At 45.8% G+C, this 24,839-nt stretch overlaps 1 protein-coding gene and 1 long non-coding RNA gene across 2 annotated transcripts; both read left to right on the top strand.

Annotated features, from left to right (window-relative positions):
* Positions 1-4,848: 4,848 nt before the first annotated feature.
* Positions 4,849-23,777, top strand: LOC118720302. The gene is made up of 3 exons (XR_004988401.1): positions 4,849-4,861; positions 21,805-21,810; positions 23,488-23,777. It is a non-coding gene; the product is annotated as an uncharacterized LOC118720302 (long non-coding RNA).
* Positions 6,294-8,144, top strand: FOXB1 (forkhead box B1). The gene is made up of 2 exons (XM_036440140.2): positions 6,294-6,671; positions 6,968-8,144. The coding sequence occupies exon 2, from the start codon at positions 7,051-7,053 to the stop codon at positions 8,053-8,055; it is 1,005 nt and encodes a 334-aa protein (XP_036296033.1). The 5' UTR covers positions 6,294-6,671; positions 6,968-7,050; the 3' UTR covers positions 8,056-8,144.
* Positions 23,778-24,839: the final 1,062 nt, after the last annotated feature.

Raw genomic sequence — 24,839 nt, 5'->3', positions numbered from 1 at the left:
AATCCCTCCAAAACCACATTTTAAGAGTGGGTGCCTGATCCCCCACCTCTAAGATCTGAGCAAACAAGTAATTCCTGACAAAGAAAATTAATATGAAAAGCATAGGGTGATTTTCTCCCCCCTCCCTCCAAAAAAAAAAAAAAAGACCCCTTGCTCCACCCCGCTATTAAACAAAACACAATACCTTTTTCTGGGTGGTACTGCACAGAAGTTGATTCAGTTTTGACAATGTTGTTTAGCTATCATTTGCTATTTTGAATGAATGGGAGCAATCCCCCCTTTTACAACATTTGTTTCCTATTATGGAGAGGTGCAGCAGTTGAGGGCAGACATGTGAAAGTGGCTGTTTGATTCTCTTTTTCATCCCCCTGACCCTGCTTTTGTCCCTCCTCACCCTGGGAATGTCACGCCTCGCTACTTCACTTTGAGATGCTCAAGAAAGTGGCTTTGTTATTCCCTTTTAGACATACACGAAATTGTTCTCATTCCCCCCGCTGTAAAAGATACTTCACATCGGGACTCGGTTCACAAGTGCAATGCAATTTGGCTTAGTCCAACCTTTGTTCTGCTTGTACAAATGAGCGAACAGTGCACACATTATACAGTTGATCTACTGCTGTCTTAACCCCAGAGTTAGGGGCTGGGAGAAAAGCAAGTTAATCCCTTCAATACCAACGTGGCTTTAGCAATATTTCCTCCAATAATAATAACAGATTTGAATTGCTGCTTCTATTTTCACAAAGTGCAGGGTGAAACTTACGGGAAAGGGGGTGGGGGAAGCGAAGCAACAACAAAAATCCCTCCACAGTCCTTTTGCAAATAACTTTCCTAATACATTTGTAGGTTTGCTAATGCTCCGTTTAAAGCCATGCAATTGTCTGTGCAAAGGAGGGATGGGATTTGGAAACTGAAGGCTCTAAAGCCTTGAAATCTCAGAGCAAACCACAGCCAGCAAAGACCAAACGGTATTTAGTGAACTGATTCTAAAGAGGGGGCATTATGGTGAGCGGGGCAGGAACTGTTTTCACAGGCAGTGAAATCGCCTGCTCGCCATGGGTGGGGGTTTGCACTACTTGGGGATGGAGGTCTATTGGGACCTGGCACTTAACAGGGGCTACTGTTTGTTTTGTACTCCATGTGGAGAAAAAAACGAATCTTCCCTACTTTCCAAGTTGTAGGGGCTGCTTAAGAAACACTTGTAAAAGGTGTGGGATGTTGCTGCTCCCTCTCTCCCAACGAGGAAAATACAGAATATTTTAAAAATGCAGGTGCCACAGCCAGAGGCCTTACCAGGCCACAGGGGGTCAGGGGGGTGGGGAAGCACCTCCGAACCTGACCAACTCCCACCATCACCCCCACTGCCACCCCTACCCCCTCCAATATGGATGGGAGTGAAGAGGGAGCATGGGTAGAGATTCTTGCCTTTCTTTGAACCCAGCAAGATTGGCTGGGGAGGATGAACTGAGGAGTACAGGCAATACACTCATCAAAAGTTTCTTTTCAACCTCCCTGTTAGGAGTTAAGGTCCTATCCAATCCTCCTGTAACCCAGTCACCAAACATGGCTCCAAAGTCCCCAGGCAGGCAGTCTGCTCCACTAGTTGGGAAAATAAGTATGCTCCTTTCAAGAGTCCTGGTGTGTGTGTGGGGGGGGGGGGGCGGGGGGGCTGTTGGGGGCGCAGGTGAAGTGGTGGAACAGAGTCCTTTCACCCACAGTTAGCTCTGGAAAGTGCGGCCCCTCCCCTGCCTCCCCCCCCTTCCCCCACCTCCGCCCCCGCAGTTTGATTTCCCGCCAGAGTGGGTGGAAGGGGCCAGCAGCAGTGGGCTTCAACCTAGCAGGCGGGCCACGGTGGGAGGATCTTGGCCTAAAGGTTTTCCCTGATGTGGTGCCCAACTGGGTGCGGGTCTCGGTGGCCCAGGAATCCAAAAGACCATTAGGTCCGGTGGCCCCCTGCAGGGAGCAGGTCCCCTCTGGTCTCCAGACCCAGGACCTTAGAGCCAAGCTGAGCCCTGCCTGGTGCTGGTGGCCAAGATGCACAGATCCCTAGGACAAACAGCCCCCAGAATACTCGGAAGGGCAATTTAAAAAAACCCGATCTCTGACAGGTTGTGGGAATTGGTGTTAGTGCCACATGCCCGGGAACGAAGTCCTTTTGAAAGGAAAGCTAAGTTGTTTCACGCCACCCAAATGCAGATTTGGCGAAGAATGAGGGCTGGGACGTGCAGCAGCGCGGTGCCTTAGCGAGGATTCCCATTGAGAGGGGAGAACTCGGGAGAAGGGAAGGTGGGGGGCGGCCAGGAAAGGTGGCGCGGGCTGCAAGAGACCCTAAACACCTGACATTGATGGTGCGCCAGCCCAGACCTTCTCCCCACCTCACCCTTCTAGCACATTGCACAGCCCATTTGGTGGAGAAGATGGACAAAGTGAAGGGCAGGTGGGGGAAGAGATGCGCAGAAAGCGAGGAGCAAGGGTGCCTAGGGAAGGGGACAGAAGGAGGAGAGGGCGCGGAGATTCAGAGGAGGGTGGGGAGAAGCTTCGGCAGTGGGAGGGAAGGACTGGGGGGAGAAAGGAGGAGGAGAAGTGGGGGGGAAAGGAGAGCTGAGCTCCAGCACTCCCGCAGCACAGAGTTCGCTTTCCAAGTGGGGAAGGCGGGGATTGTTTTTGGCGCCTAGGAAACCTTCTGAAGCTGCTGGATACTTTCCCCCCACCCCGGCCGCCGGTGTTTGGTAAATATTAACAAACCAGGGCTCGTTCCTTTCTCGAGTGTGGATGTCTGGCCGGCCTGCTCTCCGGAAGGTTTCCGTCCTAGAGCTCCCGCCCCCGGACGCCGGCCCGCCGTTCACCGCGCTCCCGCACACACACACACCTGCTTGACAACAGAAGGAATCAAAATCAATATTGTATTTGTCACCTCTCTGTCTCCTTTTGACTCCCCTGGCAGCCCGGGTGCCACTGGAGCGAATTGTGGATTTATGGAGGGAAATTAGCATAAATTATTACGAAATCCATAGCCGTGTGTGGTCCAGCTTGTGGGAAAGGAGGCTATTGTAAACTCTCCAAGCAGAAAGGTGGTCGGCGGTGGGCGCAGCGGAGGCGATGAATGGCTATGGCGCAAGAAAGATTTCCATTTGGTTTGCACATGGGCATAATTGACTTATGTGTATTTTATACAGTTTTCCCAACAACTCCCTAAGCCTCCGGGTCGGTGCCCCCTCCCCGAAGCTTCTGTTTGTTTTGGGTTCTGTACAATAGACTTGGATGCACTTTTCAAGATTTCTTAAAGTGCTCCTTCCCCCCTCTCCTTCATAATAACACTCTTAAAAGGCCATAAATAGCATGCAAGCCCTCCCGCCTCCCCCTGGGCTTTGCAGATCTTCAGTAGGCACCAAGACACAGGGTTGTAGCAAAAGGGCTGTTTTAAACGTGCAGTTCCCAACTCTTCAAACTTGTGCCTTTACCGGTTTAATTCTCTTCACTAACGCTGGGCATAGGCAGTGGGCTTCACCTACCCACATCCCCCCACCATAGCCAAACTTTGAAGAGTCCTTGGGCACGAATTCCTTACTTGTAACTTTGCATGTCCCAAACTTGGTGGTGACAACGTTCCTGGGGAGATAGACAAAGATTTATTCCCACGTGGCTTCTTTTTTTTTTAACCCAAAGGTTTCCCCCTCAGAATTTAGTTAATCTTCTATTTACTCCGAGCAATGATTTCGACAGCCATACAAAGGCCCTTTGCAAGGCAACAAAATGCCAATTGTTAAAACAAGAAAACATTTCTCTCCCCATCCCCCACCCTCAATGTGGTGTGTGTGTGTGTGTGTGTGTGTGTGTGTGTATGCGAGCGCTTACAGATGGACACACACCCGCCCACTGGTAGAGAAAATCTTCCTGGCTGTCACTGGGGAACAGAGACCTTTCACTCCTATAGTTCCATACCCCAAATCCATTCCCTCAATGTCTTTCTGTATTCTATATATCAGTGTCCACATATTTACCAGGAGGACTCAGACCCTGGCACCACTCCTTCCCAGGAGCACTCCTGCCTCGCCTGCAGGAGTTGTAACTCTGAGGCCTTTGGAAAAGGAGAACTGTGGACCAATGCCTTTCCATCTGGGAAACACAAGTCCTCACCACTGCTCCTTGCCAGAGGCCCCTCAGGCTCTTGAGGTCCCTCAGGCTCCTGCGCTCCCCAGCTCCTCCCATCCTAGAACCCTCAAACCTTACTGGGCCGCACCTCCTAAGGAGCTGAAGCCACAGCTCTGCCAGGCTCCGCTGCCTCCAGCCAAAGCTCAGCAGAGGTCCCTCCCTCACCACAGTTCTTTGGGTTCAGCAGCTGAGGGTTGATCTGCCCTTCAGGAGCCCTGCCCCCAGAGACAGGTCAGCATCCCTCCCTCACCCCTCCCACCCACCTCCTCCTCCTGGTTATTTTTTCCGAATTAAGAAGGTGACATTATTCTTTCCTTCAAGCACTTCTGCTAATATTGAAAAACGTGCGCTTGCATCTCAAGTGAGGCAGCCCAGACACGAGAGCCATTTCAATATTAATGAAATTGTTTAATCTCCTAAATTCATCGTGTTTAAGTTACGTTTTGGTGAGTTATTGACCAACTCTGAAACTGTGGTTAATGTAGGTGTGTTTGTGTGTGTGTGTGTGTGTGTGCCTGTGCGCGCGCGCTTACAAGCTGGAAGATTATATATAATAACCCCCCATATAATAGCTCCACTGGTCATGCTAATGTCACTACAAGTATCAAAACTCCACACCCAGAACTGTCCCACCACCACTATCTCCTCATCCTCCTCCTCCTTAAAAGAAAAAGAAAAAACATTCTCACATTTCCCGACTGAAGATGATTCAGTGTGGGCTGCAGGTATTGAGTTTTTAACAACACGGTAAAATAAATCTCATTTAAAAACCATAAAGGTGGAAGAATATGCAGACACCAGTGGGAACTCCTAGAATCTACTCAGACTTCCTGCAAGCAAGTGGGGTCAACTCACTCTCATAGCAATCTGATGATGATGACAATGACGAGGACGACAAGACCAACGGCGGTAATAATGATAACAATAATAATAACAGCTCATTGAACCTCCCAAGATGAATCTGAACAGTAGGGAGCCTGTCACCTTGCACCAGGCAGGGTGACCCAGGGCATACCCCATCCTCTCCTCTCTCAAAAGAAAGTTAAACTCTCTGGTCTTTGCAAGTCTAGAAAGTACTGCTGTTTCAGCAGGGCCTCAGGCAGCTCTTGCTGGCCTCTCTAAACCCTAAATAAATTCTCTTTATGCAAAAATCAGGGGGGAGGGAGGGGAGAAAGTTCCACCTGTAAAATGCAAACTTCCAGGCAACACCTAACTACCAAAATTTCAAACCACCTGGGAGAAGCGAGAGCCTGCAGTTCACCTGGTGACAACGTGTGTCAAACAAACGCAGACCCTTCCCGGGTCTGTCCCAGCAGCCCTGGAGGCTTCGTCCTGTGTCTATGCAATTCTCAGAGAACTTTTAGAGTGAAGACCTAGCCTATTCGTCCAGATACACTACTTTAATCTTTAAAAAAAATTTTTTTGTGTCAATACAGTTAGGTTCAAAACGGGCTCTTAGGGAGCTGCCCACTATATTTTTCTAAATGTTCTTTAAAACCACCACTTAAAGCTACACACACACACACACACACACACACACACACACACACACGGTGCAGAGTTAGGGCAGCAGCCTAGGAAGGTCAAATCAAACTTTGACCTGCCTCTTGGAGGATTTGGGGGCGGGGTGGGGGGTGGGGGGGTATTTTCATTATCATACCCCATGCAACCAGGCCCTGGGTAATGCCAAGCGCAGGAAGAGGGTCAGCTTCAGGAGGAAGCTGAGCCTGAAGTTAGCTAACAATACAAACCCGATACAATGCGGAGGAAACAGAATACTCCGGCAAGGCAATTTCCATGTCAAACATCATTCCCGCGCAGGCAGCTTGCTCTGTGATCCCGAGTGGTAGCCTGGATCCCGGCTCCACGGCCGCCGCCGCCTCATACCTTCCCAAGTAGCACCTTGGCCGGCGCTCCCGCTCGCTCCCCACCGGCGGTCCGGGCTCTCCCCGGTCCGGAGCTGGAAGTGGTTACTGCTGGCCCAGGTGTCCATGTAAATAGGTGCGAGAGAAACCGGAGCTGGCCGGGCTCTCCCCCTCGAGCGCTCAATCCCCTCCCTCCGCAGCCCCCGCTCCCGCCCCCCCCCTCCTCCCAAGGCGATTGTCATATGATAGCTAAGAAGTGGCACATTAATGAAGCGCCGCTACAGGGGTCTTTTCTGCTCCTGTCACCGCCTAAAACTATCAGATGGTTTGAGGGAGGACATGGAGGCAGCCACCTAGCTCCGCGGAGCCGCCGCGCAGCCCACAGCAGCGCCTTCCGGAGCCCCGAGGCCGCCGCTGCCCCGGTCCTGGGTCCTCGCCGAGACTCCGCGGCCGAGCTCCGCCGCCAGCGGAGCAAACAGCCGGGAGACCCGCGGACCGGGAGGCTCCTAGCGCTGCCAGGCTCAGCAGAGGAGCTCGGAGATTTGCGGAGCCCGACGGAGCCGGGACTGTGCGCCCGCCCGGGCTTCGGGCCGGGAGGGACGCGGCGAGCGGCAGCGCCATCCCGGATGCGCACGCTCAACTTGGAGCAACTTTAAGGTGAGCTGCTCTTTGGGTTGCATCCCTGCCCCGGTCGATTCCCCATCCAGGTCCGGCTTAGGCTTATTTCCGTGTTACTCTTGCAAGGATCTCGCGGTCCTCATCCCCCGCCCTCTCGCTGCGCGCCACTCTGAGCAAAGTTGCTGGCAAAGGGAGCGCGGGCGCGGGCGGGAGCGGGCTGGTCCAGCGCCGCAGCCTCTCCCCTTCATCCTCGAAGCCTGTGCTCGGCCTGGCTGACCTCGGGGTGTCTGGGCATCCATGCCCCCTTCTCCCCTTATCTCTCTCCCCGTTCCCAGGTCTGAGCAGCCAGCCGGCAGACCCCGCGCGCGCACCTCGGACCCCGGAGTGAAGAAGGGCTGGGGGGTGCGATCCCAAGAAGATGCCTCGCCCCGGCCGCAACACGTACAGCGACCAGAAGCCGCCCTACTCGTACATCTCGCTGACCGCCATGGCCATCCAGAGCTCGCCCGAGAAGATGCTGCCGCTGAGCGAGATCTACAAGTTCATCATGGACCGCTTCCCCTACTACCGGGAGAACACGCAGCGCTGGCAGAACAGCCTGCGCCACAACCTGTCCTTCAACGACTGCTTCATCAAGATCCCGCGGCGGCCCGACCAGCCGGGCAAGGGCAGCTTCTGGGCGCTGCACCCCAGCTGCGGGGACATGTTCGAGAACGGCAGCTTCCTGCGGCGCCGCAAGCGCTTCAAGGTGCTCAAGGCGGACCCGCTGGCGCCCGGCAAGCCGGCGGACGCGGCGCAGTTCCTGCAGCAGCAGGCCAAGCTGCGGCTGAGCGCGCTGGCCGCCTCGGGGGGCTCGCCCCTGCCGCCCCTGCCCGCCGCCGCCGCCGCCTACAGCCTGGGCGGCGTGGCGCAGCCCTCGGGCTTCAAGCACCCGTTCGCCATCGAGAACATCATCGCGCGCGAGTACAAGATGCCCGGGGGGCTGGCCTTCTCCGCCATGCAGCCCGTGCCCGCCGCCTACCCGCTCCCCAACCAGTTGACGACCATGGGCAGCTCGCTGGGCGCGGGCTGGCCGCACGTGTACGGCTCGGCGGCGGCGGCGGCGGGCATGATCGACCCGGCCGCCCCCATCTCCATGGCCGGCGGCGGCGACTACGGCGCCTACGGGGTGCCGCTGAAGCCGCTGTGCCACGCGGCGGCGGGCCCCACGCTGCCCGCCATCCCCGTGCCCATCAAGCCCACGCCGGCCGCCGTTCCCGCGCTGCCCGCGCTGCCGGCGCCCATCCCCGCCTTGCTCTCGAACTCGCCGCCCTCCCTCAGCCCCACGTCCTCGCAGACGGCCACCAGCCAAAGCAGCCCCGCCACCCCCAGCGAGACGCTCACCAGCCCGGCCTCCGCCCTGCACTCGGTGGCGGTGCACTGACCCGCGGCGGCTCTCTGGTTCTCCTCCTCCCCGCTAGCCCACACTGGCCTCCCCGGGCTCCGAGTCCTGCCCTCCCAGACCCGGGGCCGCCGCCCGCCCTACCGTGTCAGTGCGCTCCCAGCCAGCCGCCTCTCTTTCCCGCACCACAACTTTGTTTGGGACTCCGAGACGAAACATACAAACTTGCAGATGGGCCTGGAGGCGCGTGGGAGTGGTCCTCGCCCTCACGCGAGGGGAAGGCAGGGGCACCTGAGCCAAGCTGTCCCATCCCCGGGGCCCTGAACCCCGCACCTCCCATCCCCTCCCACCCCCCCTCATCTAAGAGGCATGGGAAATCCTGGCTCCCGCCTTCACCGAGAGGAGCGCATCTTCCCTCCGCTCGCACTCGGCGTGGCCCCGAGCCTCCGCACAGTTTGTTCCAAGACCAGAGAAACCGGCTCAGAGGTGTCCTCCAACACACACATCCATCCGAGGGCCGGATCTCTCCGTTCCAGTCCTGGAAATCTGCTGCGGAGAGAGACCGCTCCTCTTCCCACCCGGCTCGCCTCCGCCCATCCGGCAGGGGCTGGGCGGACCGCAGCTGCCCGGAGTAGCTAGCGGGCTTGCCTCCCCTGCTTCCTTCCGCAGATTTTTTTTTTTTTTTTTCTTTCTTTGCGTTGGGTGTCTGGAGGCTCTGGGCCTTGGGAGTTAGGGGGAGAGGCTGCCAAGCTGGGGAGGAGAACGCTTGTCTGGAACGCCAGCGAAACAAAAACTTAAATGTAACCTTGTGTTGTTTACAAAGCGCCCGGTAAAATGTAAACAGTGAACTTGAATCTGTATGGCTTGGCGGCCGAGGGGGCAAAGCCCACTTTACAAGTACCTGTTGTAATGTGAATGTTTACTCTTTATTTCTGGCTAGGTTTGGGGGAGGGGAGAGAGGGAGGGGAAAGTTAATTGGGATGTTAACTTCCCGATTACTTAAGATACCTTTATAGCTATTTATTTTATTGTTGGGAAGGGGGAAAACGAAGTAAGCCCAAACTAAGAAAGCATCAAGGGCAAGCCTAGAAGAAGTGAGATAAGCTGACTGGTAACTTGGAGGAACTGTCACCGGATAGGTCTCCCAGGGCCTAGTCCTCCTGTTTGCTACAAGTAGTTTTCCAAGAAGCTAAGGGCTGCAAGGAGGTGTAAATGCTTGTGAATAGGAATGATTATACACTGTGTAAAATGCACTTTTGTTTGCTATATTCCTTTAGAGTCTTAGGTAATTTGCTGAGAAAATGAACTGTTGTTCTGGTGTGATCTGCTTAAGTTAAAAAAAAAATACAAGTTGTAGTGTCATCAGAGCTGTACAATTTTTATCTTTCGTTTTTTCTCCCTCCTTGTAGAGAATTAGCATGACATTTTAAATATTGATGTTCTTGTTCCCAGCATGCCTGTTTTAAGACAGAAGATATTAAGAAGAAGGTGTCTACATTAAATTATGAACCTAGTCCAAATAATATTTTCTCATTAAAATATGTGAACTCAAGTTTTAGTTCTGTGTGGTTTGGAAGTTTCTGCAATCACTTTCAAAAAATAGAGGTAGTGTTTCCCTAAGCATGCCTTCTGCGGCACATTGTCTGAGTAGTTAGTCTTGCTCAGATCTTATTTTCAAAACAGGTGAAGTTCTCAGGCATTCACAGACTGGGAGAAAAGTTATTCGGATGGACTCTTGGCTGCAGAGGGAAAGAGGGAGCAGTCTATTTTCAGTGTAGAGTAGGTGCACAGATGTAGTGCTGAGAGAAAGACTGCATTGAAGAAAAGAACAGTACTTTACATATATTTTGTCTCTCTTAAAATATACATTTTACACAGCATAACCAGCACTTACATAAATGCAAAGCCTATGTAGAAATTAGGTAGAGGTGATCAGGTAGATGGAGACACAAAACCAGACTTGCCTACACAATGTGTACATCCTGACACATTGGACTTTGGAGTGAGGAGTCATTGCCTTGCTCCTTTAAATGATTGTAGTTGTCGAAATTTTCTTTTTTGGAAGTTGCCTAAAAGTCCACCTTGCATGTTGAAAGCTGTTCACTTTGAATTGAACAGATTTCTTTTTACTCCTTCCTGTGAGAAAATAATGTTCGGTGCATTTATTTTAAAGAGGTAAATGAAGTTACTTAAAATGCTCCACTCTTAAGCATTTGCTTTTCTTCAGATATTTGCAGAGAATTAAAATTTGCCAAGTATTTGTGGCTCAAGGATCATTGAAACTTTAATTGAAGGCCTCACAATATTTCCAGAGCCAGGGGTGTATTCAACTAATGAAGTTGCAAGACAAAGACAAACTTAAATAGTGATTAACACTTTACTGTGTAAAATGATTAAACAAGAGACTGTGCAATGCAGGGAAGCCCGCATAGAAATCACGCTCTATAAGGAGAATCCTTGGCACCTGCGACCCTTCAATATATTTGGAGGGCTATCTGAAAAAAAAAAATTTTTAGGATTAATGCAAAGGGTAATTAATCCTGTTGTGACCATTTTTTTTTTTTAAAGGAAGGATCCCACACACAGCCAAGAAAGAAAAAAAAGAAAGAAAATAAATGAATCATTGGACTGATTAAAATGCATGAAGCTACTAAAGCTCATCAGACAGGGGACAACCAAACTCATTCATCAAGCCCAAGTCACAATTATATCAACAAGATCAACCAAAGAAAGCCTGTAAAACTTGTCCATCCTGGGCTAGGAAATTCTTGAAACTTTGTTCTTAACAATAAGTCCTCTGCGTTAAAAAAAAAAAAAAAATCAAATACAGTTTCATCATTTCCTACAAAATAAAATTAAGACCACCTCTGGGATATTATAATTTCATCGATTTTACTAACACTGAATTCAAAATGGGAATGAAGGAACTATATAGACATGGGTCTCAAACATTTTACAAATTATCAACTTAGCTAGTTAGATAAAATATTCTTCCTAGATTAGCCAATAGGGTTCGGAGTTAAGTGGTACCGTATATACATACATATATACATTCAATAAACGGAAGTAAAGAAGATGCAGATCTTATTTCTGAGTTTTAGCAAAGGAGTGGTTTCAAGGCAGCACTTGAAAATGTCCTTTTCAGCCGGTAAGTTCGTCATGGTGTATTGCAAAGAATGAAATAACTTGGGCATTGTGAGCTCTCTTTTCACCATCGCAAGCATCTCCTCTCAGATGAAGTTGAATGAGTAAAGTGAAAAAAAAAAAAAATCCATTGATGATATCTTGACCTTGATGAGAAATCCAAAGGCAGCCCCCAAACACATGCCTCCACCCCACTCTATCCTCAGCTTTGAGACTTACACCCTGTTTAGCTGAAGTGCCCCACAAATAAGGAAGTTTATAACCATGATACCTTCAATGGCTCTCTTTGTCATGTTAAATCTTTTCACCTGGCTCAAGTCCAAAGTCAATACACACAGCTTCAAAATAAAACTGGCAGAGACACCCCCAATACAGGGAGATGTGTGCTCCGGGTCTTATCTTAAGAATCCATTTTCTATTTTGTAAATTTGGGCAGGATTTGTTTTTAATGTGGGTGTTTGATTTTGGAAACTTGGCTTTTCTGTTACTTTTGCTTTTTAATATGACTCTGTACTCAATTGAGGTTTTTAACGGCTTTTCTGAGGTTTGGAGAAATGCTTATACAATGGATGGATTTTGTGCCCTTTCTCAAGAAAGAAGCTACAGAAGTTCTCATTAGTCCTATTGCCCGGGTTGGGGTTTGGAAAAGTGTAAGACTAGCAGAAAAGGTACTAGTGAATGATCCTCAGGATGGCTTAAATATTAGAGCAGCTAGTTCAATGCCTTTGAAAGAAACAGGAACACTGAGTGTTTGGAAGCATCAATGTCTCCAGGTGCTGGAGAGGGGTGAAGCTGGGGGTGGGAGGATGAGGAATCTGATGAAGTGCTGCAAACAGGTTTTCCATTAGCTCATGCAAAGTGGGGAGGGGAAAGTAGGGTTTTACTTTCACAAAAGGCAACTAACTCCCAGTTATAAGATATCCATTTAAGAAACGGGAAGAATCTGGGTCTGCTCTAAAATTCTTAACATAAATGTCAATTAATTTTTTTTCTCTCCCAACACCACATATGCACAGAGACACCCTAACAAAACAAAGCAAAGCAAAACAAAACAAAACAAAAACAACCCAACCCACCGGCTGTGAAGCCTCAAAGGGGATGCATTTGTTTCTTTTAAACTAACAACAAATTATCTAATTAATATGTTTCAATTACAGCATGAAAGGCCCAGCCCGGGGACCGCCCGCCGAGGGGGCACAATAGCCCCAGAGCCCACTCTAGGAATTTACAATAACTTCACATCTGTTTCTTTATTTTCTACTTTTTGAGTCTAAAACTCCTCTCAAGATCACTTCAAACCACGGCCCGAGTTATGAAATATGTCCCCGTGTTAAAGGGGGAGGAAACTTTGCCCACAGATGCTTCATTTGCAAGAAGAAAAAAAAATGTGAAAGCCCATTGAAGAGCTTTAAACAAATATATTAGAATTCTGTCACTTTATGCAATTGAGTAGATCAAATGAAGGGTCCCGGCCACTTCATTCACTCTCATTCACTCGAATAGAAAATGCAAAGAATAGCAACCCGAGACTGGGCCACCGATGTAGATTTAGCTCCTTTTTACTGGGAGACAAAAAGGCTGAATTTTCACAAACACATTGCTGACTCGGGGACTAGGAAACCAGCACTGGAACCCCTTTGGAATTTAAATTCATTTTATCTTCCTCTCCTTTGCGGGATCTGTTTGCACTACAGTGCAAGATGCAGCAGGCATCCCCTGGCTTCTGAAAAGCGGGGGAGGGGAAGACAGTGCGTGGGGGTGGCAATGTGGGCCTCCGGATTCCCAAGGAGCTCTGGGTGATGGACTAACACTCAGGGCTGAGTTAATAACTTTGGTTTAAACAAATCTTTATCTATATCAATATACACATCATTATAGTACACACATCTCCAAGTCTCTCACCTCCTTGCTTGGCATGGATTATATAAACAGCTTGTTTTCAAAGATTGAAATTGCACCTGGGTCATCCAGTTTTCTTCTTTCAACTAATATCTGGTCATTGGTGTCACAATAGACTTGAAAGCTGAGCTTTCAACCTCACCTGCTTGATATTCTCTCTCTCTCTCCACACACAGCACTAACACCACTTTCTGAGCTCACTGTGATGGTGAACTTTTTATGCAAAAATCAAGAGAGGAGATACTCTGGTTAGAATTTCCAGGCTACTTCCCATTCTTGAGCGGTAGGGGCGGTGTGTGTGTGTGTGTGTGTGTGTGTGTGTGCAAGGTTGACAAGCCACATGTGTCAGTGGTGATTAAGAGAATTTTGTGAAAAAGATCTCTGTCCTTGTCTTTGATGGTTGACATTTTTGTTTTGGTGAATTTCATAGCCTTTAATGTGTCAACATCTTAGACAACTTACAGTGACTATAAGAGCCACTTCAAGGGGCAGAGCAGGGAGAACTAAAAAGGTAGACTTCCTGGCTTTTGAGGTGTGATTGTAGAGGGATGAACCCGTTTTTCTCAAACTTAAAGCCTAAATGAGATCTGATCAGAAGGTGAAAACACGTAATGGGTTTTCTAGTCTATTTTAACATCTTGCCTAGGACTTTCTCCAGGTACATCAAAACTTTGAACACTTTTCATTTTAGCCTTAAGACTTATAAGTTCATATTTGACACTGTTCTCCATTTAATTCATGGGACTGGTGTCTGGGCTGGTGGCTCAGACCTACGGAAGCAACAAAGGTTATGAAAGGAAGAGTTGGCTGCTTTATGCCCACAGCCATCAAGCTCACCTGAACTAATACTGGGCTAATCGGAAATTATCCAAGAAAAACTGTAGTTGGCTAAATAAAGACTTCCTTGGAAGGTTTCCTTCCAAAACATTTTCAAGAACCTATGGACACAGGACTCTTCTTTGGAGGCAGCCTTCTTTGGCCTATGTCAGCAAATAACCATTGTCAAATCAGCTGCAAGACCTTGAAGGAATAAACTCAGAAGTGTTCATTAAAACAGAGTAAGTTCACAGATAAAAATCCATTCTTTAAGCTTCTGTTGTCCGCCTTGTCCCCGCGTCAGCACATGAGGCATTGACTGTAGGCATTGACATGGCGATTTTGATTCAGGTTGTGTTGCAGCTTGTATATTTTTAATTACTCAATTAATTTCTTCCCCAGAGTGTTCCAAGTTGACTGGGTTTACTCAGATATACAGTACAGAAAGAGTTGTTGGTTTGCAGCAATAATTATTTCCAAAGTCTGCTTTTCCTGTAGATTCCTCTCCCCCTCCTTCCTGAGATCCAGCGTATTGGTCTGATGATTCCAGCACATAGCAGCACATAGCGAAAATGTTCAATAATGTGGTGCCACTTAGAGGAAGCTAAGTATTTATTAAGTAGTAACCGGAGTGTTTTGCATTAATTAGAGCAGCTCCTTGGAGAGACATTACAGCCATCTATGGTTTCACACAACAGGAAAACGCCCTCCTAGACCTGCTGCAGTGAAACAGCTGCAAATGTCTGCCTCACTTGGAAATACCAACACATCTTTTATTTACTTACATATGTTTGAAAGACTGGGGGTCTATTCATAACAATAAAATGAGCGCCATGATATTTAATGTCTGCTACAAAACAAAACAAACAAAAACCCCCAAACAAAAACTGAAATAATGACCTTTGTCAAGATTCTGGCCATGATTTCAAATCAGAAAAGCTGACAAATGACTGACTAAACCAAATTTCCATGTTCAACGAAATAGTCAGACTGAATGAACTCTTCCTGTGACTGCCTGGGAGATGCTAACAAGTGTGTGTTGGTGGATGGGTGGGTGGGTGGGTGGGGAGAAGGTGGGAGAACAGGTGGGGATGAAATTTTGTCTGTCAGATTAGTACAAATCATGTAAATACGTGATCCTTAACCTCAGCACAGAAGAGCAACTGACAGAATGAAAAGCGGTTCTGAAACCAGTGTGCTAATTTAGCTCAGGTAAAAGCTGCATGCCTTGTCCCCGCGTCAGCACATGAGGCATTGACTGTAGGTTTCAGCCGTGATTCCAAGTTTTGTACAACTAATCACATGAAATGCATTTAAATTTACTTGTGGATGCTACTGGTTTTAAGAAAAGGAGAACCCCTTCCATAAAAGAAGAAAATGAAATGATTAACTTTGACATAAAAATATCAACAGCAATTTGATTAATTATATTGCTCATTATCTTTTGCTGTGTAGCCAAACATTAACCAATTCTTAAAATGACAGATGCTGAATAGATCATATAAAATAATTACTTGAATTTTATGGCAGTGAGTTATGGTGGAATTTATGGAGAGATTTATATTGATTTCTAAATTTAAAATAGGTTTTATTTCATTTAGAAATTCAGTCTTTATTGTAAATATACAACTATATTGTAGAATTTTTCCTATATTTTTCTGTGTATTTTAAAAGTATCCATTTCTTTTTTTCAAGATTTTCCATAATTATAATCATTATACATACAATTGTATTTATTGCTTTTCTCTGGCATTGTATAAGCAAGTTCCATGTTTTCATAACTTGGCAATACATAGTTTTCATCGCCGAGACCGGTTTGGCTCAATGAATAGAGCATCGGCTTGGGGACTGAAGGATCCCGGGTTCGATTCCGGTCAAGGGCATGTACCTTGGTTGCGGGCATATCTCCAGTAGGGGGTGTGCAAGAGGCAGCTGATCGATGACTCTCATCGATGTTTCTAACTCTCTATCTCTCTCCCTTCTTCTCTGTACAAAATCAATAAAATATATTTTTTAAAAAAATACATAGTTTTCATTACTATCAATTTTAATAGTTGTATATAGTATGCCAACTGAGTGGAATACTAAATGCCTTGAATGATTTTAGGATTATCTATTTGTTTTAGTTTTGTGTTTGCTAATACAAAGATTGTTGTAGTGAACATCTTTTATACCTAACTAAACATTGTTTCCAAGGATGTAAAATATATTAGCTCTGGCATGTGAAATCCCCTAACCGCTCCCTGCACATTCAGTAATGTGGTTTAATTTAGAATATCAGCTTTGGTCCTTACATATCCATTGTTGTCTGTCCTCTACCTAGGGTCCCAGAGCAATAGTGCCTCAACTTAGAATTCTAAATACCCAGAGCAATAGTGCCTCAACTTAGAATTCTAAATACCCTAAATACCCTGGCACCTCCAATGCCAGACAAATGGCACTAAATGTCAGAAATCAAACTATTCCACTACCCTGGAGCTAATCATTCCTACCCTCAGCGTGACTCACAAAACAGAGGAGAGATATACAGTAAGAGCACAGGAAAGGGAAGGCTGCGAGGAAGAAGAGAAGCTGGATGAAGATGTGATGCTCTGTTAGCATGGTCCTTTAAAAGGACCCCCTATGATATCTGACCACATGTCCTTGTCATTCAGTGCAAGCCAGTTCAACCCAGTCTGATTCAACCCAATTTGACATTCCCAAACAAGATTTTTCAAGAAAATGTTTTCGTTAGAAGAGCTGAATTTGAGTTCTAGTTTTATCACATTTTACCTAAATGGTTCTGAGCAAGTCTCCTTAGCTCTGTTACCTGTCTCTCTTAGGAGAACAAGGGTGCCCTCAAAGGCTTGTCTCAGCCATCAAGTGGAGCAGAGGAGGTGAAAGTGCTTTGAAGTCTTGCAAACTTCAGCTATTATTACCAGCTAGGACAGGGGAGTAACAAAGTAAAAGTACCTGTGAGACATCGTCCTGCCCGAAAGGAATTTAGTTTTAAGTTCTTCAGGACAGATTGCAGACTCGAAGAGGGAAGGCCTATTTTTTCATGCTATTTTCTAACCCTCAAATGGTCACCGTCTGAAAAAGGGTTGCCATGGCAAGGGAAATTGTTGCTTCTTTTTCTGCATATCCTCCCAAAGTGGGCCTTTCCTTAGATCTTAAGATAGGAGGTTGACAAAATGTTATAATTGCTGAAAAGTCATGTGCACAGTGTGACACATAGGAGCGGTTAACAAAAATTGGAGCACTTTTTTTCTTTTTAAAACATTTTTATTAAACTTATTGGGGTGACACTGGTTTATAAGATTATATGGGTTGTGAGTGTACAAAATTGGGGCATTTTTAGTCTTCTTTTTTCCCCACCAATCAATGGCACAAGCTACTTCCCTGCCACTTTTAAATATTTAGTAAATACCTACACAGCATTTACCAGGAACAAGTTACTATATATTTTACGTTCTTTACAAATATTAGGTCATTCAATCCTAACAACAAGCTTATGAGTGGTGCTTATGCTCATTTTACAGATAGGAATACTGAGGCACAGGGCATTTAACCAATTTGCTCAAGCTAACTTGGCTAGTAAGTGGTATCAATGCCCAATAGACTCTGATACAAGTTGGTTTAATATAAAGACACATGTTACTGAAGGCAGCAGCTCACATGATTTTCCAGACGCAGGGGCTATATTACAAGCTCATTCAGGCCTGCAAACCAAAAGGGTTTTAAGCCAACATCTTCTGCTTTTAAGCCAACTGTCTCAGACACAAGATAATTTTCGCAGATAATTTTCTTTTTACTTCTCTTACCCTTCCCAGCTTTTGGTGAATTGTGATTCACTACATTACTAACTTGCATTTTATTCCCAAACTATCTTCTATTTAACTTATGTGGATGGGAAGCAGGGAAAACCACTTCAATAGAACCCAACATATCCCTCTATGATCACAGGAATTTTTTATATCTTTAATCTCATCAGATCAGATACCTAAAATGTCACAATGGAACACTCCCCACCCCCTACCTTTGGAAAATAAAGATGGGCCTCAAAGTATAGCCTACCAACCTGGATCCATTTGTGATTAACTCAAATCTTTTGGGAATGAGGGCAGCTGAGATGAAATCTAAGTAGGGATGTGTTCCTGTAGTTAAAAGAAAATTTCTGACCTATGTGTCTTTTTATTCCCTCGCAGTCAGATAATAAAAGGAATGAGAAGTGGGGGAAGTACCATTTTTCTACTTTCAATGTGATTCGAGAAAGAAGAAAAAAATAAAAGAGGGAACAAGGAGCGGGAGGAAGGATAAGATTGATGTAACTTTCTATCTCGGTAAATAGAATTTTTGTTGCTGTAATGTTCCTGTGAGTTCCTGCAAACTAGAAGTCCCAAAGGAATGTTGGAAGGAGAGAGGAGAGAAGGAACCTCCCTCCTGGTTTTGCTGTTTCTGTCAGCTTCCCTCCCACAGTGGCGTTGGCTCCAACCTCCACCTTTTTTCAGCACCTCCAGAGCGAGCCTCACCAGACTGCCTGAGTGGTGCCAGTCTGAGCACCAGTTCCTCAAGGTCCCTTTCTGGCCATGCAGGGCACTAGCATCAACAGGGAAGCATCCCCTCCTCAGGTCTGCATCTCAGCTCTCTGTGGCCTCTTCTCTACTCTCTGAGGTTCTGATATCTGCAACCTCTCCCCTTCTGTTTCATGGTCCCAGGAGTGGTAGCTGCTTCCTGAGTTACTATTTTGGTATTTTCTCAGTGTTCCTTTTTTTGTGCTCTAAGCCTACAAACACCCATGTAACTGACTCCCTGTAGTAAATTCATTGTATTTTAAATATCTAGTCTGATTTATGTCTTCCAGACTGAATCCTGAGTAATAGTGTGCTTATGATCCTGGGTCTCTTCATTCATTAGCTCTGAAAGTCTGCCTGTCTTGCTTATGGAACACTGGGCATAAGCACACCATTAGGCATGTGCTAGGAGTTGAGCAACAGGGAAATGGTTAAACAAACATACCCAACAAGCCCTGCTCCAGGTAGAGGAGAGGAGGGCACACATGGAGAACATACCTAGATGGCAGAACAGGTTCTATGAGAGATCTGAGAAGAAGGAGGGTGAAGAGGAGGAATAGCAGGCCAAGAGAGGATTTGGGGTTTAGGACTGAGTGAAGGCTAACAGCTCCAACTCGAGTTTATTAGCATAAGTACTTCAGCTAATGTATTTGTCAGACAGCGAAGAGGTAGCTTGGTAGAAAAGAGGCCTCGTGGTGAAGAGAGAAGATGGAAGGTTTTGGGGACCAGAGTGAAGAGTCTGTGTGGCTAGTGACCGTCTTAGGAAATTCATGAACAATGAGGCTGCACAGTAAATAGGAAGTGATGAGCAGGGTGAGTGGAATGGGAGCAAGGCCCATGGAAAGGAGAGCTGAATGTCAGTCAGATCTTTTATAGCTCCTTTCACCCAATAGGAACCCTTGTTACTAAGGCGCTGACTGTGTATTTTACTCTCTGATTCACATACATTATTCATCTTTAATCCTCACATCAACCTATGAGGTAATTCTTATTATACAAACTAAGAAACTATTATCTAAAGGAGTTTCATTTTCTGATAAGGGGCTGAATGAAATTCAAACCCAGGTTCTGCCTGACTGCATCCAGTGCTCTTGTCAATCTATTCTCCTGCCATTGTAACAAATAGCTTCAAAATTATTTATTGGCCAGGCCAGTGTGGCTCAGTGGTTGAGCATTGACCTATAAATCAGGAGGTCATGGTTCGATTCCCAGTCAGGGCACAGTGTGGCTCAGTGGTTGAGCATTGACCTATAAATCAGGAGGTCATGGTTCGATTCCCGGTCAGGGCATATATCAGGTGGCTGGCTGATCCCTAGTATGGGATGTTCAGGAGTCAGCCAATCAATGATTCTCTCTCATCATTGGTGCTTCTATCTCTCTCTCCCTCTCCCATCCTCTCTGAAATCATTACAAATATATTTTAAAAAATATTTATTGAATAGAAAACCACTGAGGTTAATGTGATAAATAGAAGTAGATGATGGTGAAATAATTAAGAAAAGAGAGCAAGGGATGGGTTTAAAAGACATAGCCAGTAATTTAGAGAACATAGCGACAAACTAGATAGTGGGAGTGGGAGGTGCTGGGAAGGAGAAGTAAGACTCAAAAGAATTAAATGGCAATTTAATTAGTTAGGATTCTTTAGGTCACAAGTAACAGAAACCCAATTCAACCCAATAGTTCTAACCAAAGTTCTAGGAACAAGTATGATTGTTTCTCTTTGGGTCACCAGCCCATTTCTAAATTAATCACTGTAGCTAAGGAGATATGGCCAGCTAAAGGTCATAGCCCATTCCCAGGACTCCGGAGGCAGGTCCACAACATAGAATCCCTCATACTGAGTAGGATTCCTATAGCATGTTCATAATATAATGACTCTGAAGATTCAATCCTGGTCAACTAGCAATAAGGCTTTATGGATGGAAATAGGGCTAGTGGAGAGCAAGTGACCTTGAGAGGGAAATGTTGAGTTTGGGGAAGAACTCTAAGCCTGCACCAGCTTCAATAAAGATGCAGTCTAACCTTGAAGATGACCATAGACTGAAATCACTTCCATGTTTCTTCAAAAAGCTTAAATCTTTATAAGTTTAAGAGTAAAAGTGTGAATTCTAGAAACTTTGGATCATTCAATGGTATCCAAAGTTTAGTGAAAGGAACAAAAAAAAAAACACAATTAAACTTTCATAACCTATATGCAAATTAGAATGACATTTTATTGTGAATATGCAATCTATTGGTTCAGGTAATGCATTTTCATCTTCTTTTCATAAATCTCATAGTTTTGCAGCACTGAGCTAAAATGGGGATGTCAAATTATAGTCCATGAGCCAAAACCAGCTTGCCACAAAACCAGTTAGCTCCCTTTACTATTGAAGTCAGTATGAATCAGGTTTTCATTTATTGTGACTAAAAAGCATTAGGTAACAAAGGTCTGTCTTTCCTTCCTTCCTTCCTTCCTTCCTTCCTTCCTTCCTTCCTTCCTTCCTTCCTTCCTTCCTTCCTTCCTTCTTTCCCTCCTTCCTTCCTCCATTACTAAAACATCATGTTTTCCTAATACCAAATGGTGTGCCCTTTTCAAAGAAACAACCAATTCTTTGATTCTCTAATACTAAATGGGTGTCCTACAATTCAATTTAATCCTGAGACTAGCTCCCCAGAGCTAGTGTAGACCCCATGCAGAGATAGAGGGTTCAGTCCCACAAAACTGCCCCCACTTCAGCACCAGCTGCAAATGGTGTCCCCAGGCTACCTGCACTTTTGCTTGCTCAGCTGATTGCAAATTCAGAGGGTTCCACAACAACCCCTTCATGTTCAATAATTTGCTAGAACAACACTCTGGTTTAATATAAAGGACACAACTCAGGAACAGCTAAATGAAGAAATGCATAGGGCAAGGGCCAAGGTATTTGGAGGTGGGGAGTGTGCATAGTTTTCATGCCTTCTCTGGGCGTGCCGTACTCAGCACCAATCTGGAAGCTCCCTGAATTCCATCATTTAGAGGTTTTAATGGAAGTCTTATTTACATAGGCCTGGTTAATTAAATCATTAAACATTGGTGACTGAATTCAATCTCCAGCTCCTCTCCCCTCTCCAGAGGTGGGACTGAAAGTTCTAATACCATAACCACTTAGTTGGTTTTTCTGGTGACAAGCCTCCATTGAGAAGCTATCTAGGGGTTCCCCCCATGAGTCATCTCATTAGCACTTAAAAGACAATGAATTCCAAGGGTTTTATAAGCTCTGTGCTAGGAAGCAGGGGCAAAAAACACATATTTATTTTTTTATTATACCACATTTATATTTACCTTCTCTGGTCATTTATTTTGCTCAGTCTTGGAAGATTGTACTCTATGCCTTCAAGAAACTCATTTGGTGAAAAGAAAAGAGTGGGGGTGGGGAGGTGCATAGAGATACAATATATGGAGCTTAAAGCAATGAGCTATAAATAGTCTCTGTCAGAAAAACGGTAACAGACTAATACAGGAAAGACATTATTCCTGGTCTAGGTCATATTTTGTATCTTTTTCCTCAAATGATTCCCAAAGTGTCATTAATTAATAACAAATTAATTATAGCAAATCAATCTAACAAAAGATTCTTCCCTTGAGGTTGCAATGGTTTTCTTTCAATACCAAACTCATCACATTATATAATCTACAGATTTTTGAGACACGTCCAAATTATATGCATCTAAGGATTTCTTTACAGGTTTATTATTATTATTATTATTAGGTTTTTTAAAAAAAATATATTTTATTGACTTTGTACGGAGAGGAAGGGAGAGAGACAGAGAGTTAGAAACATCGATGAGAGAGAGTCATCAATCAGCTGCCTCTTGCACACCCCCTACTGGGGATATGCCCGCAAAGGTACATGCCCTTGACTGGAATCGAACCTGGGACCCTTCAGTCCCCAAGCTGACGCTCTATCCATTGAGCCAAACCGGTCTCGGCATTATTAGGTTTGTTTTAAAGAAAGTCCCAGTTTTCCCTTCATGCTTTTTTTCCTTTCAGCAGAATATCCTTCTATAAGACTTTGTGCAGCCTCTAACTTCCAGGAAAGCTCAGCTCCATAAGTCTAAAAGGCTCGCTGGCTCAACTTTGTGAATAGCCCCCTAAATATATGGGATTTCTGAAGATGCCCATTCCCAATCTTCATAGCTGAGGTGACTTCCTGACAGGGAGCTTGTCAGCTCAGTTGCTGAACAGAGATTAGAAACAGCTAATCTCCACAGAGTAATGTAATTTAATCATTATAACAGGAAGAATGTGTGGCTTACAGAAAGGAATCTTAGAGTGGGATGAATGCAAGTTCACCTACTGACCATGTCACCTTGACCCAACTAACAAGCATTTTAGAGCCTCAGTTTCTTTTCCTGTAAAATAGGAGCAAGAGTTTCCTCTTCACAAGATGTACACAGTCAATGAGTTAAAAATGTCTGTATGGTGCATGGCCTATGGTTGGTGCTTGATAAATGACTGCCATGTTTATTTGAATAGATTCTGCATTATCGTATGCTTGGTTATTGTTTTGAAAAATTTTAAAACATGAGATGTGTTTAGCAATCCTAGACTATCTGAGTGCTAGGCCTGTGTTCTGTTGAGCACCTACTATGTGCAGATCCCCCATAGCTTATAAGTCATGCCAAGATGTAGCTCCTCACTCATGGAGTTTATAGGCCAGGCCACAGAAAACTTAAATCAGAATAAAAGATGAAAGTGCCAGTTCAACCCAGTGATAGAAAAAGTTTAAAATTAAATTCATGCCCTGGCCATTTGGGCTCAATGGGTAGAGCATCAGCCCTTGGACTGAGGGGGTTCCAGGTTTGATTCTGGTCAGAAGCTCCTGCCTCTGGAGGTGATGTTGAAATGTTAAGGAATTTACAGTTCCTGCTTCACTGAGTTCTCCCCCTATTATAGACAGAAGATATTGAGCTCATTAAGTCAGGAGCAAGGGTTCTTCCTGAAAGTGAGCAACCAAATCTATGTTTGGGTACTTGAAAGAGCTACACACACACACACACACACACACACATAATATATATATATAATGTATATATAAAGAGTATAAAATTAATCATTGCCAGGTTGGATTCAAATTCACAGTGGGCAGTGTGGGTCTGTAGATGACCTGGTCGCCATGATTTAATGGTTTTTGTCCAGCAGTGCTTGTCAGCTGTGTTTTGGAATTAGAACCACAGATGTGGGAGCCGCTATCTAGAGCTGGATGTTGATCTGACAGACACCTGGGAAGTTGAGGCTGGTGAGGTAGGGAAGGTTAGGGAAGACCAGGGGATCAGAACAAACGGATTGGAGAAGTTAGAAGTAGTGGAGACCCTGAAGCACGAATGAAGGAGGAAGGAGAGGAGAACCACAGCGGGTCCCGAGGGCCTCTCGTAGGGCGGGAACAGGTGACGGATTTGGTGACAGTGGGGGATGTGGTAAGCCCAGAGACGGTCCCAGACCCCCACGCATACCGACCCTGGCAGGCGTTGGCACTTTGGGGATAGCATGGACTCACCAGCTGCCCGCCCTGTCGGGACCTGGACCCTGTGCGGCCGCAGGAAAACACCCACGAGGCTGCCTCCCCTTTCCGAATGGCTGTGACTGGCGCACCCTGTGGGGAGTGGCAGGGAATGAGGCAACTGTGAGGTATCTGGCCAGGCCAGGGGGCCTCGTGCTCAGGGGACCCCACATCCCTGTAGGCTCAATCCTTGGTCCCAGTCTGGATGCGTATGGTAGGCAACCAATCAATGTGTCTCTCTCACATCGATGTTTCTCTCTCTCTCTGTCTCTCTCCTTTTCTTCCACTCTCTCTGGGAATTGGTGGAGAAAGTATCCTCTGGTAAGGATTAACAACAAAAATCCAGGATATATTACCAAACATTAAAAAATGTTCAAGTGTTGCCGAAACCGGTTTGGCTCAGTGGTAGAGCGTCAGTCCCAGGTTCTATTCCGGTCAAGGGCATGTACATTGGTTGTGGGTACATCCCCAGTAGGGAGTGTGCAAGAGGCAGCCGGTCCATGTTTCTCTCTTATCGATGTTTCTAGCTCTCTATCCCTCTCTCCTCCTCTCTGTAAAAAAATCAATAAAATATATATTTTTTAAAAATGTTCAAGTGTTACATAAGCAAGAAGAAAGAGTAGTTGTGAGTCAGAGTACTTCAGGCAATTTTAGTTTCCACCCCAATTTGGAACTATAGAATTCTTCCTTTTTTTTTTTTTTAAATGGAAAAAGAACTATTGGGATGTATTGACATCACATTCCCTAATGACAGGCCTTTCTGTTTCAAAAGTTCTATCAACACTCTGAAGTTATAGCTCAGTGATGCAAAACCAGGGGGAAAATGTTCCACACAAAACAAACCTCGATGTCCTAGAACAACCCTTCTTTTCTAAATTTGGTTCTTCTTTTC

This window comes from Pipistrellus kuhlii, unplaced genomic scaffold, assembly GCF_014108245.1.
Source record: "Pipistrellus kuhlii isolate mPipKuh1 unplaced genomic scaffold, mPipKuh1.p scaffold_m20_p_1, whole genome shotgun sequence".
Taxonomy (NCBI): Eukaryota; Metazoa; Chordata; class Mammalia; order Chiroptera; family Vespertilionidae; genus Pipistrellus; species Pipistrellus kuhlii.
This window is presented reverse-complemented; position numbering and strand designations above follow the sequence as displayed.